Source organism: Oncorhynchus clarkii, chromosome 6, assembly GCF_045791955.1.
Source record: "Oncorhynchus clarkii lewisi isolate Uvic-CL-2024 chromosome 6, UVic_Ocla_1.0, whole genome shotgun sequence".
NCBI lineage: Eukaryota > Metazoa > Chordata > Actinopteri > Salmoniformes > Salmonidae > Oncorhynchus > Oncorhynchus clarkii.
Genome location: NC_092152.1, coordinates 67,629,232 through 67,651,549, shown reverse-complemented (window position 1 = coordinate 67,651,549; position 22,318 = coordinate 67,629,232). Strand labels below are relative to the sequence as shown.

Genomic DNA, 22,318 nt, shown 5'->3' with positions numbered 1-22,318 from the left:
ACTCAATTGAATCTAGCTGGACATAAGATATTGATTCTTGTCATATAGGTACAGTATCAATCATAATTTAGATTTTTGTAATACAGCTTTCCATCAATCACATAGAAAAGCACATGACAAATCCTGAAGTTTGCATAGATCTTTATTTTTCGTAGAATCTATCAATTAAATAAAAAAGGACAAATTTAACAAGAGCAACATTTTGTTTTTTAATTACAAGAACATTACACTGCACCATATATATATATATATATATATATAGTACAAAAATAGGCCTTATTTTAGAATTATGTCCCATCTAAGGTAGTCATTCTTTTACATTATTCATAGGTCACTGTTTCTGTAAGGTACTATATGTAGCCCCAGGCCAAAGACTTGATAAGGAGAGGTGTGGAGAGGTGGACAGAGCTGGATGATCCGTATGTCCAGAGCTCTGTTTAACCCCCATGAGTGTGTTTCTTCTGTAGTTATAACACACACACACCCACACAGCCTCATTCAGCTCTTTAGTGTATGGGGATGGGATACATTCTCAATCTGCTCCCTCCACATCCAACGCTGTATCTCATCATACAGAATGTCTCAGCTCCACCACTGTCACCAAGCAGGGGGTGGAGAGGGAAAGGTCTCTCTGCATTAAAAAGCAGGAATAACAAAGAGATTAAAAAAAAAAACCCATATTCATCTGATTTATGAATCAATGCATATAGAAAACCTCAGATTGCATCATCTCCCCAACTCAGGCTCAGCAATCTGGAGCAGAACTGTACTGAACACAAATCTAAATTGTCCTGTCTTTGGTAATGCCAGAATCTCTGCTGCAGTCAGCTGTAGTATTGAGGCTGCACTGCAAGGGGCGCAACCTCCTTCCCAGCAGCTGCCTTTTTCCTTAGACATACTGTTATAATGCAATATAGATTTCCACATTCAGAAGTGACCAATTTAGAGGAAACAATGTAAATGGGGGGGGGGGGGTTGGGACATGACATTAAAATGATTGCTATATGATTGCTCAACTATAATTCTGGTAGGAAGAAAAATCTCTTAGGATTTATCAGTTACTTCATTATCATCAACGACAGCACCTTACATCAGCCAGGGTTAAATGGCACCCTATTCCAGCGTTGTGGTAATTACATATTTTGCTCAAAGTTGGCCGTCATTACTTTGGACTCAGAGGATAGCAACTCCCCAATCTGTGTATGGAAGATTGTCTTCCTCAGAAATGTTTTTAATTACATAAGATTTAAAGCACAGGAATCACCCCCCCCCCCCCCCCCCCCCCCTTAAAAAACAATCCTAAAAACTATATGTTCAGAGGGCATAAATAAGGATATATTAAATTACATTTAAATTGTGCCAAGACAGAGTAGGGGAGGAGAGAGAGAAAAGAAGAGAGACTGCAGCCCTACAGCCCTGGCACTGTAGATAAAGACATTTCAGTCTTATTATTACTGTAGAAGTGTAAATCAGTGTAAGGAAAACTCCTACAGTTCAAAAGAAATATCCTTCTCTGAAAAGCGTTCACCTTTGACCTATATAATCCTTCATCATCGCTATGTAACACATATACTCTGCTGCCATAGCTGTGTGATCTGAGTGAGAGGACGGGATGAGCAGCTGCATCAATCTTTTATGCACGTTGTCACTATGACAGCCCCTCTCAGTGAAGCCCCCTATTATCTGCTGGAAATGAAAAATAACTTCAACGTAAAAATAGAAGAAAAAAAAGATGGATGGATCCAATATTTGTCCAATGGATGAATTAATGAGGTACAGATTGTAGAAGATATGCAGCCAAAAATTCACTTAAAAGTTTTTCAATAAAGATACAGTATGAGTAGAGAAGAAAAACTCCTTTGGAACACATCTGAGCTGTAGTGTCGTTCAGGATATAATTCATTGGCAAGTATATGAAACAGATTATCTCTAGTTGGCATCGACATCCCTGATGACGACTGGAGGGCGAGTGGAGAGAAGCTGTGATAAGTCTCAATGACAGATAAAAGATGTTAAAAGAAGTTTGCTTATTATAGCCAACCTCAGTTCTTTGACATAGGCAGATCTTTAAAGAACAGAGAAAGGGAAACTACATAGGCCAACCAGTATCATAACTCAGCCTACAAACACAACCACATCCTTAGTATTCCTAATGTGGTCATTCCTTCCTTTTGCTCAACTGGACACCAGCTCACACACTTGGCCGGCACACACTCAGACACACATATACCTTACTGAAACGAGGTAGGGTGTGTGTGATGAACAGCATTTAAAAGAGCAGCAGAGTAGGGAGAGTGAAGTGCCCAGTCTGGTAATCATGGCCAGACTTTGTTATTCTCTCTCTCCTCTGCAGTGCGTAAAACCCTTCTCTCTATCACACACTCCTCTCACTACCTGTATAGCTGCTCAGAGAAGCCCACAGGAACCCTTGTGTTAAAAAAGTCACTTCTACAGTACTGAGCCCCATCCACAATACATCTCACTACCACTTTCATCCTCAGTAGCTGAGCAATTATAAGACTTAAGTGGAAAGCCAATGTAATTATTCATAGGTACCTTTTTCTTGGGAATGGGGTTTCAAATCATAGAGGCAGTATTATTTTGGTCTTAATTCTGAGGCCCAGTAAAGTGTGGAGGCGTAGCTGGGTGAACTGCTGACCTATCTTTGTGGATCTGGCAGTGAGCAAGCACTCAGTCCGAACACCCCCCCCCCCCCCCCCCCCACCACCACCACTGGAGAACAGAGAGGGGCGGAGGTCAGGGGACTTTATATAACCCTCAGAATCACATGAATCCAGCATTCCTAAACCGCTCGGAATAAGCAGAACGCCTCCTGAATTCCATGCTGGGGGTAGAGTGAGTGTTGCTAGTCTCATGACTCATAGCCTTGTATCCAGCCAGAGCTGAGAGATACAGTCTCATACTGCAGCATGGACACACACAGTAGCTCTGGGAGAGCCTGGGTCTGATTCACCAAAACACTGGGACTATGAGGACTCAAGCTGTGGCTTCTCTGAACCTGACCCTACCCCGATCTCGCTGTCTACTCAGCACGCGCACACGCACAGCTGTGTACCCCCAATTTACAATCTCATCCGGCTACTGCACTGGAACTGGAGAGAAAAAAAAAGAGAGCAAACAATAATGGTTTGTTTATTGTGACAGGGAAACCCTGGAGACGTCCGGGAAATGGACTGTGTTCAGAAAACACTCTGTCTGATGGTGATTGAGGGCGAAAGGGCACAGAGAGACAGTTTAATAGAAAAGCACCCGATTGTGAAGTGAGCGCCGAGCACGCCCAGGCCATCCCTGTTCCACGTGACTCCAGTCTCCCATCAGGTCACCCACTACAGAGTGAAACACTAAACCTGGGGAATGAAACCCGATGAGAGGAAGAACGAAGGAGTGAAACAGGGAAAGAGAAACCAGAGGAGGGGAACATGAGGACAGGGAGCCCAGAATTAGACGAGTCAGAGTGATTGGGGGGGGGGGGGGGGCTGTAGAAAGCAGGAATACAAAGACAGGAGGGGGTTAAAGAGCACTTTGTGTTTTGATAAAGGCAGTCTTCTCATTGTGTACGTCAAACTCATCGTTGTCGGAGTCAGTGTTCACCCCTTCGTCGCCCCACACTGTAGGGATACCGCGGTACGACACCATTCTGCTGCTGCCCCCCAGGCCGAAGCCCCCCCTCAGGCCTGAGCCGGCCTCCTCCAGTGAGGGCAGTTTGGCCAGGACTCCAGATCTCAGCTGCAGCAGAACGAACACCCCAGCGAAGGTGGCCATGATGATCATGCAGCTGAGCACGGCAATGGTGACGGGCAGGTGGGAGCTGAGCTCTGGGCGGGGACCGGTGTTGCCCTGGCCCACCATGAAGTTGCCAGGGGACTCCCTCTGGATCTGGTTGAGGTGCAGGCAGGTGCTGGACACAGGGTCCAGGTGGCTGTGAGGGGGGCAGGAGAGGCAGGCGCTGGGGCTGAGGCCGCTGCAGGTCAGGCAGGGGGGTTGGCAGGGCAGGCAGGAGGGGACCAAGGCTGGATCCACAGAGTTCCCCATGGTGTAATTGAGGAGCTGGGAGCCTGCGGTGTAGCCGGCTGGACAGTCCCTCACACAGCCCTGCTGGAAGAGGTAGTAGCCACCATTGCACTCTGCATACAGGGAGACGAGGAGAAACAGAGACACATTTTAGTACTGCTAGTGTCCAAATTCTTAATTTAACATGGTTAGTGCACAATCACCGCTAATCAATTGATTTAATTCACACAAACCTCCAATATGTGAACTGTATTTGAATAGTCTGCCATGACAATCATGCAGCACATTACGCATCGCCTCATTCTGGGGCATTAAAATCATGAGCCTGTGAAAGTTCCCTCAACTTAAGCTGCATAATGTTCATGTAGCTTCTGCTAGAATGAACAGTTTCCTGCCGCAAACTGTTTGGAGTGTGAATGTGCATATTGTGTGCTGAGACAAATGCAGCGTGTGTAAATCCCTCATCTATCTGAGGAGAAATGCACTGTAGCATATCTATGCCCTGAGCCGTGCTTTGCCAACCCAGTTGGAAATAATAATATTGCAGATATATGGACTTTCTAATAAGCTCTGAAGCATCTATCTGTACTAAGTTTACACATCCACGTGGACAGTTTGGCAGTGGCATTAGTGTGTTATCACCGCAGTAGTTTCAGTCGTAGCACCCTGTAACTCCTTATCTCCCCCAATGATTTGGAAAGCTAATCTCACACACACAGCTACTGAGGCCCCCCCCCCAGCCCCCTCCGCTAGGCCCATTCCCCCCCAGCCTACACGGTCCGACAGACCCTTACCCCAATCTAATTACTTGGTTCATAATCAGTTGTCATTCTCTCCCTGTTGAAGAGGGTGGGAGAGAGAGGAAGGATCAAATGAAATTGGAGAGCAGGAAAAGAGGAGGACAGAGGAAGGAGAGGAAGGAAGAGAGAGGAAGAGGGTGGGAGTAGTGACAGAGTGTTGAGGAAGAAGGGGTTGATGACAGAGGCAAGAGGAAGGAAGAGGGTGAGAGTAGTGACAGAGTGTTGAGGGAGAAGGGGTTGATGACAGAGGCAAGAGGAAGGAAGAGAGAGGAAGAGGGTGGGAGTAGTGACAGAGTGTTGAGGAAGAAGGGGTTGATGACAGAGGCAAGAGGAAGGAAGAGAGTGGAAGAGGGTGGGAGTAGTGACAGAGTGTTGAGGGAGAAGGGGTTGATGACAGAGGCAAGAGGAAAGGGGGAAGAGGGAGCAGTAGGGATGAAATTCCAACACAAATGATACAGTATGTCTACAGGGCTGGTCTGGCTGCACTAATAAGTCATCTGCTAACTGGCTGAATGTGTTGATCACAGCCAGGCCCAGTCCTGGCCGTTCTGCTGCTCTAGATGAGACCCAAAAAATTCCCGCCCTCTTCCTATACCCCCACAAAACTAGAATAGTCCCATTAATTAAGTATTTTCCAGACGTTGAAGTGACGTTCATTTTAGGTTCTGAATGAAAGGTGAAAATACATTTTTTCCAGATGTTGAAATCAGGTAAGATTTCAGTTCTGAAAGAAAGTTGAAAATGTATAGTCAGCCGTCTATGTTTGGACCAAACGAAGGTCGGTCCAGACCAAACCTTTAAATTGTCTTTTTTTTACCCAGTTTTTCTCCCCAATTTTGTGGTATCCAATTGGTAGTTAGTATTGTCTCATCGCTGCAACTCCCGTACGGACTCGGGAGAGGCAAATTTCGAGAGCCGTGCATCCTGCGAAACACAACCCAACCAAGCCGCACTGCTTCTTGACACAATGCCCACTTAACCCGGAAGCCAGACGTACTAATGTGTCTGAGGAAACACCGTGCACCTAGCGACCGTGTCAGCGTGCACTGCGCTCGGTCTGCCACAGGAGTCGCTAGTGCGCGACAAGGACATCCCTGCCGGCCAAATCCTCCCTAACCCGAACGATGCTGGGCCTATTGTGCGCCGCCCCATGGGTCTCCCGGTTGCAGCCGGCTGCGACAGAGCCTGGACTCGAACCCAGAATCTCTAGTGGCACAGATAGCACGGCGAACCTGACCAAAAATCTACATCCGTGGGCGTGGAAATAAAGTAAAAAAGTCTGGTCTGGACAGGACCAAAAAAAGACACCCAATTGATTTCGGCGTCAGTCAGTGCTGACTGGGGTGTAGCCTACAGTGTCGGTCTGCAATGGAATTTTATGAATGCCCATCTCTATTTGGTAGGCCTACTGTTTGTAAAAAAATTAAATTAAAAGGCAGTTGCATTTGCTTCATTAGTCCTGATTCCCATGATTAAGCTACCCTGTGACTAAGTTACCCTGTGACTAAGCATCCCAACTTTATCAGGAGTTATCCTGGGCCTATTTGCAATGAGAATCAATGCGTTTAACACAGCAGCAAATGCAGAAGTATCTTCTTTTTCCATATAATCAGCTCGTCAAAAATGTACCGATACAAACTTGAAACCAATGTAACCCACTGGTTGTCCATTCCATAATGTCAATTTTTATTATATTTTTTTTACCTGTCCTGTTTTTAGGATTGTTTTGGGGCAGAATTATGTGTTATGTGTTGTTGGAGGTGCGTCTTGGTCAGTTTAGCTCGGAAAATGCCGTCCTCGCCAACCTGCCGCCATGTTTACTCAATATCTCAGTAGATGTCTCTGAGGACGAGCTAATCAACAAACTCAACCATCCAGAGTTCATGCTTCACAACCTACATCTATGCCATTACACCACTCACGATCTGATACAGTATACCAACAAGAGTGTTAAATTGTGATACCCAGGGGATCCTGCAGGGGTCAGACTGTTCCTGTCTCTCCCAGTCTTATTCTAGGGCAGTGGTCTCCAACCTCGAGCATGAACGCTACCTTAAAATTGAACATGTCACGAGCTACTTTTTTAAAATTTTATTTTTCAAATAGGCACATTATTTTCTTCTCCTGTACCCTGCAACTCTTCCCCGGATCCTTAGTGAACAATATTTGTGCTTTCTGTCAATATACCCGGGTAATATATTGGTTAATAAACAGTATTTGGCATGACAGGCCCCATAAAATGTGTATTTTCCCAAATTCAGATCTCTCAGTTTAATTGTATTTTTTACTCTCAATATAACAATTATTCATAAAGAAACAATGAAAATGGAGTCCATGTCAATGCTTAACCCATTTTAGAGGTCTGTAGAACACGTCATGGTAGAGTTTGCAAAGCAATGGCCACCCAATTGATACAAGTAATCATGACATAGCCTAGTTCTGTGAGGTTAAATGTTTGTTCACATTTAATTGAGAAGGTTTATGGGGAAAGTCCTTCTGTCTACCCACAAGACGCCAGTTATCATTAGACAAACGCGCACACCAAACAGGCAATATTGCCAGAATTTATTGTCAACAGTGGCAAACCAGGGGTGGGATAATGTCAATGTGTCTTTGATTGGATAGTAACCGTTAGCCTTATGTTTATAACAATTTCTGATGGAACACATGAAGAAATACATGTCCTTTCAGAATTCATTGGCAAGCTTATTGTAGGTGGGCTGCGAGCTACTGGAAGCTCGCAATCTATCTTTTGGAGACAAGCCACACACTTTTGATAGGAGAGCCAGTGTTTCATCTCTCCGGTCTTATCTGTACAGTGTAAATGTACCTGATCATTAAATTGTTAGGTTTAGGGTAGGGGTAGGCAACTGAAGCCTGCAGAGCCACAGTGGGGCAGACTTTTGATCCATTAGACCATGATGGATTTAATTAGGTGCATTTGTGGTGTGCAGGAACAAAAGCCTGGGCACACCACAGCTCTAAGAGACCCTAGTTTCCTAACCCTAGGTACAGAATCTACATTATCTTACAGTAACCAATGGTAACCAACAGTAACATTCTTACCAATGCAGATCTGCTGTAGGTCAAAAGTCTTACAGTTACTGGGCTGAGAGAGGTCCTTGGCTGTGGAGCTGGGAGAGTCTGAGCCTGTACCATACAGCACCAGGGTGAACTGGGTCAGAGTGCCTAGACCGAGGGAGGGAGAGAGAGTGTTACACATAAGCAACAACAGCACAGATCTCCAAGCCACCGTCTACGCCAGCAAGGCTTTGGCACTCTTCAGGGTGGGTTCTGTAATTGCAGCTTCTATCCTGCTCCTTTTATATTCTTGGATTTCCTGGGTGGAATGACAGGAAAAGATTCCTAGAAGTAAAAGCATTAAATATATAAGTATACATTCTGGTGTTTCTCTATAGACCCGTTAGTTAAGAACAACACTTCCCGGGAGAGCCATTTATACGAGGGGCCCTTTGAGAGGGTCCAACTTCCTATATCATAGAAGGGTGGGGGTGGGGGGGGGGGGGCTGAGAGATCTACAGCCAGAGGGAGGGAGGGAGGGAGGGGAGGGCGAGAAAGAAGAGTGAGAGAAAATAAAACGAAAGATAGTGAGAGAAAATGACAAATAAATCGCAAAATATTGTCTGACAGTAGTGTGGCCTGGATGGGTCTTAGGTCATAGATATTCTGGGTCATCCTGGGTTAGCCTGGGCCAGACAGCAGGGTCCTCCATTCTCCTGCTTGATTTACTCTCCCTGGTTTAATGAAGCTGATTTAGAGGTGGGTGTGTGGAGCTAGAGAGAGACTGCCAGTTTGTATAAAGGGGATCAAAAGGAAAGCTATCCAGGCATCAGACATTGCTGCCCTGCGTATAAAACACTCCCTATTAGCGGTCTGGAAGCATCTCACACACACAAAATCATCAACACATGAATGACGTACAGGCACTGACGCACACTATGAAATACACAAATCCATTAACACATAAATCAAGCACATACTGCACATGCACACACTCTCTCTCACACACAGTACATCAATGAATCAAACACATATGATGCACAGATAAATGCAACCACAACCATACATCCTGTCACACACACATTCTTTCAGTGACACTGCTAGTCAGACATGGTTGCACTAACAGAAACCCTGTCACTCTCTTTCTGTCTCTGAGCTCCCAGACAAATGTTCCAGACTTAACAATAGCATATGTTAAGGTAATAAACAAGAGGTGTCTTACCATAGTCGCTGGCCCCTGCCACGTTTACCATCTCCAGGGTCCACTCCCCCCGAGGGTCCTCGTCCCAGGAGTGTGTGGTCATGAAAGCCCAGTCATTAAAGCCCTCTGACGAGTAGTCATGAGGCCTGGAGAGGGTAGAGACAGGAGGTATGTAATACAAGGTGTGTGTGTGTGTGTGTGTGTGTGTGTGTGTGTGTGTGTACGTACCTGGGAGCGAGCAGTGTGGAGCGGGTACCCTGTGGGCTGGTCAGGTAGATGCCCAGGTTGCCCCTGCGGTTGTAGGAGAGGGTGAGCTGGGCCTGGGCATGTTCTAGGGAGCTCACATGGTTGGCCGTCCCAACACAGCCGTCCACTGTCTTGGTGATCAGCAGGTGGCTCCCAATGTTCCTGGCACACAGATAAACAGCACATCAGCATATATGGACGAAATACATACATTTGCACAAAGACAGCATAGTTATTGAAGATGAAAATTGGCTTGGAGTGGCTTGTGTTTTCATGTTGCTGGCTTCTGGGGTCTGTGAGAAAGGTGCCTCATCTGGGAGTGAGCATGTGACAGCAACTCTGTGTGACCGACGATAATGGTTCTCTGAGTGATGCTGCATGAGGGTGTGACTGTTGCTCTGGACTAGTGTGTGAGAGAGAGCCTGCTGAGGGCACAGGGTTTGCGGCCTTGAAACAGGATTAGCAACTCAGGTCCTGCAGCAGCCCTGTCCTCTACAGGAGAAAAGTACCAGGCTCCCCCGACTCCCCCCAATCCGCTTAGCAGCTTACACACATCCACTACAACTGAACCCAGAGGAGGAGGAGGAGGAGAGGAGGGCTGTGGGGGAAGAGGAGGGCATGAGGCTTTAGAAAAGCTGTGGCGCCCAGCTGATAGAAAATACGGGCCATAATCAGTGAACTGGGTGTAAAAACACACCGCTTCCTCCTAATTAAATCCCTTAAAATGTTAGAATCCAATCCGCAGCAGTCAGAGAGAGTGAAGGGGAAATAAATCCCCACCAAGCCAGCAGTTATCACTCAGAAGCAACACCTCTTGTACTGTACAATGCACACTGCGCAAACACCATGCCACTAACACCTTTAACACAGGTTCCAGTGGTAGGCTGTGATCTGGGGACCAGTACAGAGACAATGCAACAGGGCTGGGAACCTGTCAGCTACAGTATGTAGCAGAGGCAGGGTTAAAAACGGTAGAGAGTGGGAGCGAAAGAGCAATATTGAGAAAGTATAAGGGGAAAACAGAGAGAGAGGGAGAGAGAATGAGAGAGGGATAGAGAGCAAGACCAAAGGAGCAGAAAGATGGAGTGGAAGAGTGAAAGAGTAAAAGATCGACAGAGGTCTAGAGACAGCCAGGGAAGCATAGAGAACATGGAAGCAGAGAGAGAGAGAGACAGAGAGAGAGAGAGACAGAGAGAGAGAGAGAGAGAGACAGAGAGACTGAAAATGATTATTTCCCTTAAACATGCTCCCCCAGGCTCAGAAGATCATCACCCTACCACACACACACAAGAACCCAGCAGAGCATATCAATGGGCCTCCGGTGCCATGCTCAGAATAGAAACATGACATGCAGTCACACTGGGGTATGACAGCTTGGTCCCACATGAGCACCTCTCACACCTACGGCCCATCACAAACCAGCCCACACACAGCAGCGCTCATCACCTCCACAGTCGACACCCCCAGATGTGAGATACTCACACACACAATCTGAAGCATCTGATTCTAATAAGGATCACATAGGTTTAGTATATGTTAATCACCTGGTAGGTTAACTGTACTATACAGTATACCTTAGTGTACCTTAGTACTTACAGTTTACCTTAGTGCTGCTTTTGATACCATCGATCACCACATTCTTTTGGAGAGATTGGAAACCCAAATTGGTCTACATGGACAAGTTCTGGCCTGGATTAGATCTTATCTGTCGGAAAGATATCAGTTTGTCTCTGTGAATGGTTTGTCCTCTGACAAATCAACTGTAAATTTCGGTGTTCCTCAAGGTTCCGTTTTAGGACCACTATTGTTTTCACTATATATTTTACCTCTTGGGGATGTTATTCGAAAACATAATGTTAACTTTCACTGCTATGCGGATGACACACAGCTGTACATTTCAATGAAACATGGTGAAGCCCCAAAATTGCCCTTGCTAGAAGAATGTGTTTCAGACATAAGGAAGTGGATGGCTGCAAACTTTCTACTTTTAAACTCGGACAAAACAGAGATGCTTGTTCTAGGTCCCAAGAAACAAAGAGATCTTCTGTTGAATCTGACAATTAATCTTAATGGTTGTACAGTCGTCTCAAATAAAACTGTGAAGGACCTCGGCGTTACTCTGGACCCTGATCTCTCTTTTGAAGAACATATCAAGACCATTTCAAGGACAGCTTTTTTCCATCTACGTAACATTGCAAAAATCAGAAACTTTCTGTCCAAAAATGATGCAGAAAAATTAATCCATGCTTTTGTCACTTCTAGGTTAGACTACTGCAATGCTCTACTTTCCGGCTAACCGGATAAAGCACTAAATAAACTTCAGTTAGTGCTAAATACGGCTGCTAGAATCCTGACTAGAACCAAAAAATTGGATCATATTACTCCAGTGCTAGCCTCTCTACACTGGCTTCCTGTCAAAGCAAGGGCTGATTTCAAGGTTTTACTGCTAACCTACAAAGCATTACATGGGCTTGCTCCTACCTATCTCTCTGATTTGGTCCTGCCGTACATACCTACACGTACGCTACGGTCACAAGACGCAGGCCTCCTAATTGTCCCTAGAATTTCTAAGCAAACAGCTGGAGGCAGGGCTTTCTCCTATAGAGCTCCATTTTTATGGAACTGTCTGCCTACCCATGTCAGAGACGCAAACTCGGTCTCAACCTTTAAGTCTCTACTGAAGACTCATCTCTTCAGTGGGTCATATGATTGAGTGTAGTCTGGCCCAGGAGTGGGAGGGTGAACGGAAAGGCTCTGGAGCAACGAACCGCCCTTGCTGTCTCTGCCTGGCCGGTTCCCCTCTTTCCACTGGGATTCTCTGCCTCTAACCCTATTACAGGGGCTGAGTCACTGGCTTACTTGGGCTCTCTCATGCTGTCCCTGGAGGGGGTGCGTCACCTGAGTGGGTTGATTCACTGATGTGATCATCCTGTCTGGGTTGGCGCCCCCCCCCCCCCCCCCCCCCTTGGGTTGTGCCGTGGCGGAGGTCTTTGTGGGCTATACTCAGCCTTGTCTCAGGATGGTAAGTTGGTGGTTGAAGATATCCCTCTAGTGGTGTGGGGGCTGTGCTTTGGCAAAGTGGGTGGGGTTATATCCTTCCTGTTTGGCCCTGTCCGGGGGTGTCCTCGGATGGGGCCACAGTGTCTCCTGACCCCTCCTGTCTCAGCCTCCAGTATTTATGCTGCAGTAGTTTATGTGTCGGGGGGCTAGGGTCAGTTTGTTATATCTGGAGTACTTCTCCTGTCCAATTCGGTGTCCTGTGTGAATTTAAGTGTGCGTTCTCTAATTCTCTCTTTCTCTCTCTCAGAGGACCTGAGCCCTAGGACCATGCCCCAGGACTACCTGACATGATGACTCCTTGCTGTCACCAGTCCACCTGGCCGTGCTGCTGCTCCAGTTTCTTTCAACTGTTCTGCCTTATTATTATTCGACCATGCTGGTCATTTATGAACATTTGAACATCTTGGCCATGTTCTGTTATAATCTCCACCCGGCACAGCCAGAAGAGGACTGGCCATCCCACATATGCTCTCTCTAATTCTCTCTTTCTTTCTCTCTCTCGGAGGACCTGAGCCCTAGGACCATGCCCCAGGAATACCTGACATGATGACTCCTTGCTGTCCCCAGTCCACCTGACTGTGCTGCTGCTCCAGTTTCAACTGTTCTGCCTTATTATTATTCGACCATGCTGGTCATTTATGAACATTTGAACATCTTGACCATGTTCTGTTATAATCTCCACCCGGCACAGCCAGAAGAGGACTGGCCACCCCACATAGCCTGGTTCCTCTCTAGGTTTCTTCCTAGGTTTTGGCCTTTCTAGGGAGTTTTTCCTAGCCACCGTGCTTCTACACCTGCATTGCTTGCTGTTTGGGGTTTTAGGCTGGGTTTCTGTACAGCACTTTGAGATATCAGCTGATGTACGAAGGGCTATATAAATAAATACATTTGATTTGATTTGACTATACCCGAAACCAATGTAATCCCTATGACGCTAGTACTGATGTTCCTGCCAGCCAAACAGTAGTACAGGTTGAGTTGGTAGAGCTGTTGTGTGTGTGTGTGTGTGTATATATATGTGTGTGTGTGTGTGTGTGTGTGTGTGTGTGTGTTTAGCTCACCTGGGCTCTGCTACCATGGACAGCACACATTTTTTCTGGGGCCCAGCGTTGGTCCAGTTCTCAGCCAGAGCCACAATCGCACTGGCATCAAGCAGACCATACCCATATGAATGGCTCACTGAGAGAGATCGAGCGATAGAGAGAGAAGGAAAAAGAAAGATCGATATCAGACTGCTGAAAGGCTACTTCATCACGATTCCAGTTCCAACTCAATAAGGGCCTCTTCACTATTAGATTATTGCATGTACCTGCTGTGTGCCCAGTAAAACCTCTCAATGAACTTTGGATCCATGGCTTTCTGTAATTGCTTAATGTAGGCAACTTTAAATCAATTGATGTAAATACAATATAGATCCGTCTCCATTGTGCAACTGGCAAGGCACGGGAATGATGATGGTCAGCCGAGCTCAGCTAATGGGACGCCTCGCTGTACCTTTTCGGCCGACCCCATTGGTATTCCAGTCGTTGGTGAGGAGGTGGGCGGGATGAGAGGTCCTCACGACCAAGTGCTGCATGTCCCTCCATGTCAGGTTTTTACTACACACACACACACACACACACACACACACACACACACACACACACACACACACACACACACACACACACACACACACACACACACACACACACACACACACACACACACACACACCTTTCAATATAGAAGATACCAGATCTAACATACCCTTAACATGATTATGAAGACAGTACAACAAGCAACAGCATATCCTACTGTACCACAATGCATAGCGACTGATTGCAAAGGAAATGGCATTAGGTGCCCAAGAAGAGTTGAACATAAGGCTTAATGTTACCACATTGAAAAGATAAAGAGACCAGAGATCTCTCTGTCAGTCACATCCCTGCTCTCCCACACTCTCCTCTGTTCTCCGTATAAAACCCTGTGTTACTGCAGTTCCACCCAGCAGAGCAACAGTAAAAGCCTACAGTAAAACAGAGTCAAATAGTGTACAGTACCCGCTGATGACACGTTCATTACAGAATGATAGGAGATAACTGACTCATCTATTCTGATCCACAATGCATTATTACAAGACAGTTGCCTTCCCCCAAGAGTTAGTCATACTTCTGAGACATCTGTGTATGTGTGTGTGTGTGTGTGTGTGTGTGTGCTCAGACGGCAAATATTTGTGAACAGACAAAAAGCACAAAGGAGGGAGAGAAACAGAGAGAGAAAAATGGGAACAAGCAAGGGGCCATTGAGACAAACAGAGACAACCAAAAGAAGAGACAGAGACACAGATAGAGACAGGTGGTAAGAGTCACTCACTTGGCTTCCAGTGCAAGGGCGATGATCCCAGCAGCCAGAGGAGCCGAGGCGGATGTGCCTGTGTGGGTGTCAGTACACTTCTGTCTGAGGTCCGTTGTCACCTGACAGGAAGAGTTTCATAGTCAGATATGGTGCTCAGATGAATGCCCATATCGGGCCGAAATGTTTACACCTAATATATGGGCAAATAAATAACTTTTAGTTGAAACAATCAGTAGGAGTGTAAGTATGCACTATAAAAGTCAGATATTCTACTCAGCACCATCTACTTTGATAGATGTTTATGTATCAACACATGCTTAACATGATTAATCATGAATGTGGAAACATACACCAATCATTAATCATGTGTGCGCACAGCATGCCTCATGGCAAGAGGTTGGGATGAACATACATTATACAGTTTTGTACTGTAATCTCTCCTAGTGAGAGGCTCTCCATCCTCCACCTCGTGTGTGTGTGTGTGTGTGTGTGTGTGTGTGTGTGTGTGTGAGAGAGAGAGAGAGAGAGAGAGACCGGTCTGTGGAAGGGCGAGACATGGAGATGGGATTTTAACGTTTTACAGTTCTTCATTCAAATGGACCTCAGAGGGCAGGTGGGAAAGAGTGTGAGTTTATGAAGAGAGAGAAAAGAATGAAAGCGGGAAAGAGAGAGAGTGTCACTGCTCAATGTGAGAAGACTGCAGGCTATGGCTGCCTGAGGCAGGCCAGTGAGAACTGACTCAGTCATTCCTCCAGAGTGAACACACAAAACCTGCCTTGAAGCACCAAACAGTTTAGTAAGCATCTGGCTTACAGGAGCACTAAAACCAATAGGAAAACTGACAGAGAAGTGCAACAGAAATAAGAAAGAAGTGCAACAGAATACAGGCTAACTAGGACATCCAGAAACGCTCAAACCTCTAGAGTACAGCTAGAGTGTCTGTACTAGTGCTTTGGCTCCGGATTCAACCATCTGAGATACTCTACGGATCCCAGGAGCCAAGTCAACCTGGTTCTATACATCAACATCCTGGCTATACATCAAAAGTTTCCATCCATTCTTACTTAAGCACACATCATTCCCCTGACTAATATGCTGTAAAATAGACTTCCTCCTCTTCAAAGCTCAGTGGAATCTGTGTGATCTCCCATTGCAGTTAGCAACATAATACCACTGAGGCCCTGGAACCACAGTGCACAAGACTCTCACAGGACAGGAGCCCCGACTCACACACTCCTTCACCCTGCATGCACACCACCACTCAGTTTAATGTTTTCTGACATGCCCATTTTCAGACTGTACAGACGAATGCTTCCCATTCTCCCCATGACGCTCACACTGGGAGTGAATGAGTGTGTTCAGTATGTATATTAATCAAATCTGTGTTTCCCGCTCCGTTTGCCACTAAGAGTGTGTGTGTGTGTGTGTGTGTGTGTGTGTGTGTGTGTGAGATATGTGTATGCGAGCACGTGTCTACTGAACTCACTATCTGTTTCTCGTTGAGGTTGCCAGAGCTGTAGGTTGTGGCAAGGGTGGAGGAGCAGGCCTCACTGTACCAGGGCACGTTGCCGTTCTGGGTGGAGCTGCTGATGGACAGGGTGTAGATGCTGTTGGTGTAGCCGTCACAGTTACAGCTGTCCTTCTCACGCCCGCCGTTCCCTGACGCCCACACAAAGATGGAGCCCAGGCCCCCACGACCCTAGAGGAGGGAGAGACAGAACAGAGTCAATAACAAACCTAGACAACCACAAGGCTTCTAGACAGGCCTTTCTGATGTACAAGACCACATGCATGTGTATCTTGGTGTGGCACAGTTTATGAAAGAGGGGAACACGGTGTCATTCAATCTAAATTAGATTCCCATTGATACTACAGCACAACTCTTAACAGGGTCCATCTCTGAAAGGGCTGCCTCAGCTCATCCATACATCACAAGACTGTTTGCACTCAGACGCTTTGAATCCAAAGAGCTTTAATGTACCACGGCCACAATACAAGACAACAGGGACAAACCCGGAGCAATACATTATCTCTGCTATTCAGCATTCACAGTGAACAAATATCAAAGTCCCACAGAATGCTCCATTGTGCTGGGTGGTGCAGCCTCTCCACATTGACCATCACATGCAACCATCATGAACAGTGTAAACAACAGACTGGAGCTACTGATGATGCCATGGCTCCCTATAAAATAGTGTGTTTACATGCCATATGCTTTTTATTTGACAGGCCTGTAATAAAAAGGGAGGCAGACAGGGCACCAGTAACGGCCCTCAGATGGGGTTTGCCCCATAAGGTCTGGTGGTTCTTTGTCTGAATGGCCCGTTGGCCCTGGCTCGGCTCAATGCTTTATGACTGGCTCTCTCACACCCTCTTACCCTTAGAGCTGGGATCAGATGGATGCAGGCTCCCATGTGTACACTACAGAGAGCCTGGCATATGGCACTATACGTCTGCAGTCTTGATGCTTACTGTTCCCTCCACTCAGTCATGCACTGTACACACCTGACACACTCCCTGGACTCCAACACATACAAAGACTATACACACCCCCCCGTGACTTATTGCTTAACTATAGTATGGCCTGAAAGCGTTGGAGACTGTATGCAGTAAGACGTCCATTAAAGACGCAGCCTTCGGCAAACCAGCCACTGTTTCATATTGACACTAGAGACCAGGACCATTCACCATCCTGCTCTTTAAATAGCTATCAAAATGCCTAAAAGCAATAGTCGCTCTCTCACACACACACCCCTCAGGGTGGGCAGTATGCCAATGCTCTGCCCGGATGCCCATGTGAGACGAAGGAACTGTAGCTAAGACTTCGGTCTCTCTGAATCCTGCCACACTAACGTTAAAGCCCCATGAACAATTTACAACTGTTTGCATTTCACATGCAGAAGAAAATCTGCACGTGACCTGAGCTCAATGGCTTTTTATTGAGATATTCTCATAACACAATTATACTCCCACTCAGATTCTGAAATCACTTCTACAATTGTGGTACTGTGAAGGGAAATGATTGTGTAAAGTACACTTTTTGTGGTTATGAATGTACATTATTTCCAGTGCTTTGTATTGAGGATTCTTTTTCCTATATTATTTTTTCAGGACATTTAAAAAATATATATCCTTACTGGAGTTTAGAAAGCCTGATGCTTCCACTGCGACCAAATCCCCATTCATAATCGTCAGGGTCAAAAAGTGTGCTTGCGTTGTTCAAGCCGCCTTTGTCCTTCAAAATGGTTGAATAGTTTACTACATAATTACTGCCTGTGTGTAGAGGAAGTCACCCACAAACTATTGATTTTTATGGGGGACATATAAATGGTGGAACGCGGCACACATCCGAGGCCCAAAACACACAGATATTTACACACACACACACACACACACACACACACACACCTCGGTCACTCCGCGTAGAAAGGCCTCCTTGGCGAGCTTGGCGGGCCCATCCACCGTCTTCCCATCATCCTCGGGGCCCCAGCTGGCACTGTAGATGTGGATGTGCTGTGGGTTCAGACTGAGAGACTGGGCCTCCACCACGTCTGTCACCTCGCCGTCCAGCATACGCACTCCTACACACACACACATATTTGTACACATTTTATCTAATAATCATCTACCCCTTTTCTTTGAAGAGAAATGCAGGTGAGGTTAAACTCAAATACCAAAACCACTGGTAGGAAGTGTTCCACAGAAAAACAAACAGTCAGCAGCAGAGTTGGTGATAAATAAGTCTTAGATCTGAAGAAGCTCGGATACTGAAGGTTTGTTTACAGGTGACAAATGAGAACATTCTGTTTCCCTCCCCAGAAAACAGATGACGTTTGAATCCGGGTGGACATTGTGTTGCACAAATCCCCTCTGCAGAAGAGGGACACTTGAATTGGGATATGCCAGCTCTTTTTCTATATTAAAGCCATCGATTCTGAATTTAATTTAGAATGTTTTCTAGCGCCAGCCTCCAGGGCAGTTTTCGGAGCCTCCTCATCCTCTTTCTCTCCGCACCCCCATCCCAGCCCAGCAGACAGAAAGCTGACAAATCGAAGGCAGACATCTTCAAAACAAACTCGTTGGCTGCTTTGATGCATGGAGGGTCAAGTTACTCCATACTGCCTTCATACCGGTTAAAGTAAACAAACAGAGTTTGTCCCTTTGAAGTTCTCCAAAGGCATCCAGGGGCGAGGGCACTGACTCAGGGTTCCCGTAGAGCTCAGAACGAAACAAGCAAATAGTTTTATAGGAGGAGATAGCCCATTATCTGGGGAGCGCTGCGCCCATCTCTGCTACCCCTTACATCCACCAACACACAGGGATTCTTCTGTAGGTGGGTTGAAGCCAATACAGCTTTGTAAATCTTAAGGTCAAAGCTTGAGCTTACAGTTTGTGCTCTGGAATAGTGGTAGGATTCCTGGTGGGATGACAAAGACCTGCCTTCCATTGGTAGTCAGTGCCATAGAGTGATAGGAAATTAGATGAATCTCTCCCTGTATGCGTGTGCGCACACACACACTATAAGTCCTCACAAGAATAATAAACCAATACAATTCAGAGAAGTGAGGACATTTTGCTGGTCCTCACTTATAAAAAAGGTATTTTAGGTTTAGAATTAGGGTTAGCGGTAAGGTTTAGGGTTAGGGGTAAAATAAGATTATGAATGGGAATCAATTGTTGGTCCCCAAAAAGTCCTCAAATGTATAGTAAGACATAGTTGTGTGTCTGTAGGTGTGTATGGTATGAGAGCTGGTGGAGTGGCAGTGCAATAGGCCATCTACAGTATTGCCTTTCTAGAATTCAAATATTTATTTCTAGAAGTGGGTACTACTCACTTATTAACAGGCAGCTGCCGGACTGGGCCAAGCCTGCAGGTTGGTCACGCACACACGCACACAAACGCAACACAAACACACACGCGGCCTGCTGTTCCTCTGCTTCACTCTCCTTTACGCCTGACAGGGCACCCTTGCTGCAGTCTTGGAAGGACTGTGGTTGGTCAGAAAGTTTCTGTCCTCTGAGTGGGGAAGGTGAGCAGAAGCTGCTGCTCATTAACCATCTCATTAACACACAGACTGTTTAATCACTGCCCAGTGTGGAGTCTACCTTTATAAAGGAAGTAGTCGTGCTGAAGAGGCTGAATGCAGGAGGCATACACTGTTGTTAAACTTCGGCAGACTTCATTTTTTCAACTAAACGAATAAGACTTGTATGTGTGTTCATGGTTTAAATGAGACAGTACTACCCCTGACAGAAGAGAAGCGGCGGCAGGCAGATATTGGATGTGACCAATAAGGACTAAAACTATGCGTTGGATTTAGCCGGGCTGTGACAGCTGGAAACATGCAGCGGCATGGAGAGATAAAACATGCAGAGGGGTAATGAGATGAGAGCATGAACTGACTGGATAAAAGAGATGGCTCTAATTAAAGGGATTACACACGCTTACACTGAGGCATGGGCTCAGAGGAGCCACGCTGCACGCAGATTATCTCACACACACACACACACACACACACACAACTAATGTTCATAGAGCCTCCCTGTCATCTCAGGCCAGAAGTGGAGGAAGAGTTACCCTTGAGCAACTCCCGCTCAAACTGAGCTCAGAATAGTACGGAGGCAGCACACATGGGTATTTCAGCTGTCTTAGCAGTCAGAAAACGTGAAGAATTGAAAGATAGAATGGAGGAGAAACAGAGAGAGATGACATGAATCGCCCTCTGTTCTACGGTACTGTACCTCCAATCTTGGCGTTGTAGGCCACTCCGACTCCACAGATCCCATTGTTGGCCATCGCTGCCACCTCACCTGCACAACGAGTCCCATGCCTGGAGGGAGAAAGAGAGAACGAGAAAATGAGCGAGAGAGAGAGAAAGAGTGAACGAGAGCGAACGAGAGAAAGAAAGAACGAAGAGAGATAGAAAGAACGAACGAGAGAGAACGGGGGGGGGGGGGGTGTGTAAGTCCTCATTTTGATTTACCCATATAAACACAGTGTATATTAGCTACAAATGACATAATGCACACTGCCTGGAGACAATTATCTATGAATTGAGCTCTAGGAGACAGTAAATTAACAGATACAGGAGGTTGTGTAGGAATGCACTCCCTGCGATACTGTGGTCCAAGATGGCCATCGACAAAATACAAACTCATGTAGACAAGTCCTTGGCTCTAGCTGCCTCTCAGCTGTTCCGACTTGGTTGTAGCCCAGAAGAAAACAGTCAGTCAGTCAGTGAGCGTGGGTCATGAAACGGACTGTGTCCTTCCAGCAGGCCTGACCTTGAGTCTGGGGCCGCGGGGCCTGCCGGCAGCAAGGAAAGGCAAAATGAGCTGACATGCTACCATCTTACGGTGGGGGAAACAAATTAGATTTACCATTTCCACAAAAGAGCTTTCATTGGGTTTTCATTCAGCCTCTCATTGGGTCTGTGCCTCTCTGATTTGATCTCTCCCTCTCAGCGCTGCAGGAGATCGGCGGAGAATGTGGCCCACCACATTCCAGTCAGGTTGATTCTGCCGCTCGCTCATCTCCACCGGATGGACACGGACACTAAAAGTCCTCCAAACCACCGGCTCCCAAGCGGATCGCAGGACAATCAGTGGGAGTGGATAATGCCAGGGTTAGGATACACCAGATAAGCAGAGAGCAGCTACACTGCCCAAGAACACAGCCCAGCCAGCAGGCTCCCATTCAAGCAGAGTAAATAAACCAGTACTATGGTGTTCTATCATAGCCCAGGGGAAATACCCCAGTGGGCTGAGAGAGACCGACATCCTCCATTGATAACTTGCATGTGGTCTCAGCGTGTGGCTCTATGAAGCACTGAGACACCATAGCTCTATGAAAGCAGCAGCATATGCAAACTGTTAGCCATACACCTCGATGAGCAATTAAAGAATATGAAAGGGACTTAACTCCTCCAGTACCTGTCTTATAGTGGGACATCTAGTAACTGCCATTTCATTCTGGGGGTCAGCTGTACTCAAACAACCTCTGCAACACTTTAACCTCATTTATCCAGGACTGACTGATGGGCGTTAGGCTAGGCTAATGTATTCCCTTCATTAAACCCACAGGGCGTCGACCAGACCCCGTTAAACAAGAGGATCAGAGAGCGCTGCACTGTGGCAGTAGATCAACCAATCCGCCTGAGATCTCTTTAGACACGGCTATGAGCTGCAGGTCAAAGGTTAATGTCAGAGTTACCCCTGAGTGCTCAATGTCCCACTAACAAGTGTCATGGGACCTGGATTAACTGCAGGACCAGAGGGCCTTTTAACGACTTGCTTTAATGGTGTAAGGTAGAATGTGTAGAGGCAATTCAAAGAAAACTGGGTCATGAAGACCAGATCTGAAGCGAAGAACACATCTAAAAGAATGACGCACACACGCTCTCTCTCTTTCTCTCTCTCTCGTACACACACATACACACGACAAAGGTAAGCGAAAACACCCACATGTAGGCTGGTGGCTAGTACACCGCTAGTGTGAACTGACAATGGAAGATCGGCAATGAACTTAATCTCCACTTTCATACCAGGGCAGGTATGTTAGCCTCTGCCCAGGCAGTGTTTGTAAGTGATCCATCCCTTTGTAGCGGTAGGAAAGCAGGCC

The 22,318-nt window shown here is 46.4% G+C and overlaps 1 protein-coding gene across 3 annotated transcripts in view; it reads right to left on the bottom strand.

The window, feature by feature from the left end:
• Positions 1 to 124: 124 nt before the first annotated feature.
• LOC139411511 (furin-1-like) overlaps positions 125 to 22,318 on the bottom strand; it is a 113,716-nt gene continuing 91,522 nt past the window's right edge. For all 3 annotated transcript variants that reach the window (XM_071157975.1, XM_071157974.1, XM_071157976.1), the window contains 10 exons: positions 20,440 to 20,528; positions 18,106 to 18,278; positions 16,184 to 16,396; positions 14,716 to 14,816; positions 13,855 to 13,958; positions 13,422 to 13,539; positions 9,283 to 9,462; positions 9,076 to 9,200; positions 7,899 to 8,021; positions 125 to 4,145 (listed from right to left, as the gene is read on the bottom strand). In XM_071157975.1, coding sequence (XP_071014076.1) covers positions 3,532 to 4,145; positions 7,899 to 8,021; positions 9,076 to 9,200; positions 9,283 to 9,462; positions 13,422 to 13,539; positions 13,855 to 13,958; positions 14,716 to 14,816; positions 16,184 to 16,396; positions 18,106 to 18,278; positions 20,440 to 20,528 — 1,840 coding nt within the window. In that variant the 3' untranslated portion in view covers positions 125 to 3,531. The remainder of the gene's footprint in view (positions 4,146 to 7,898; positions 8,022 to 9,075; positions 9,201 to 9,282; positions 9,463 to 13,421; positions 13,540 to 13,854; positions 13,959 to 14,715; positions 14,817 to 16,183; positions 16,397 to 18,105; positions 18,279 to 20,439; positions 20,529 to 22,318) is intronic.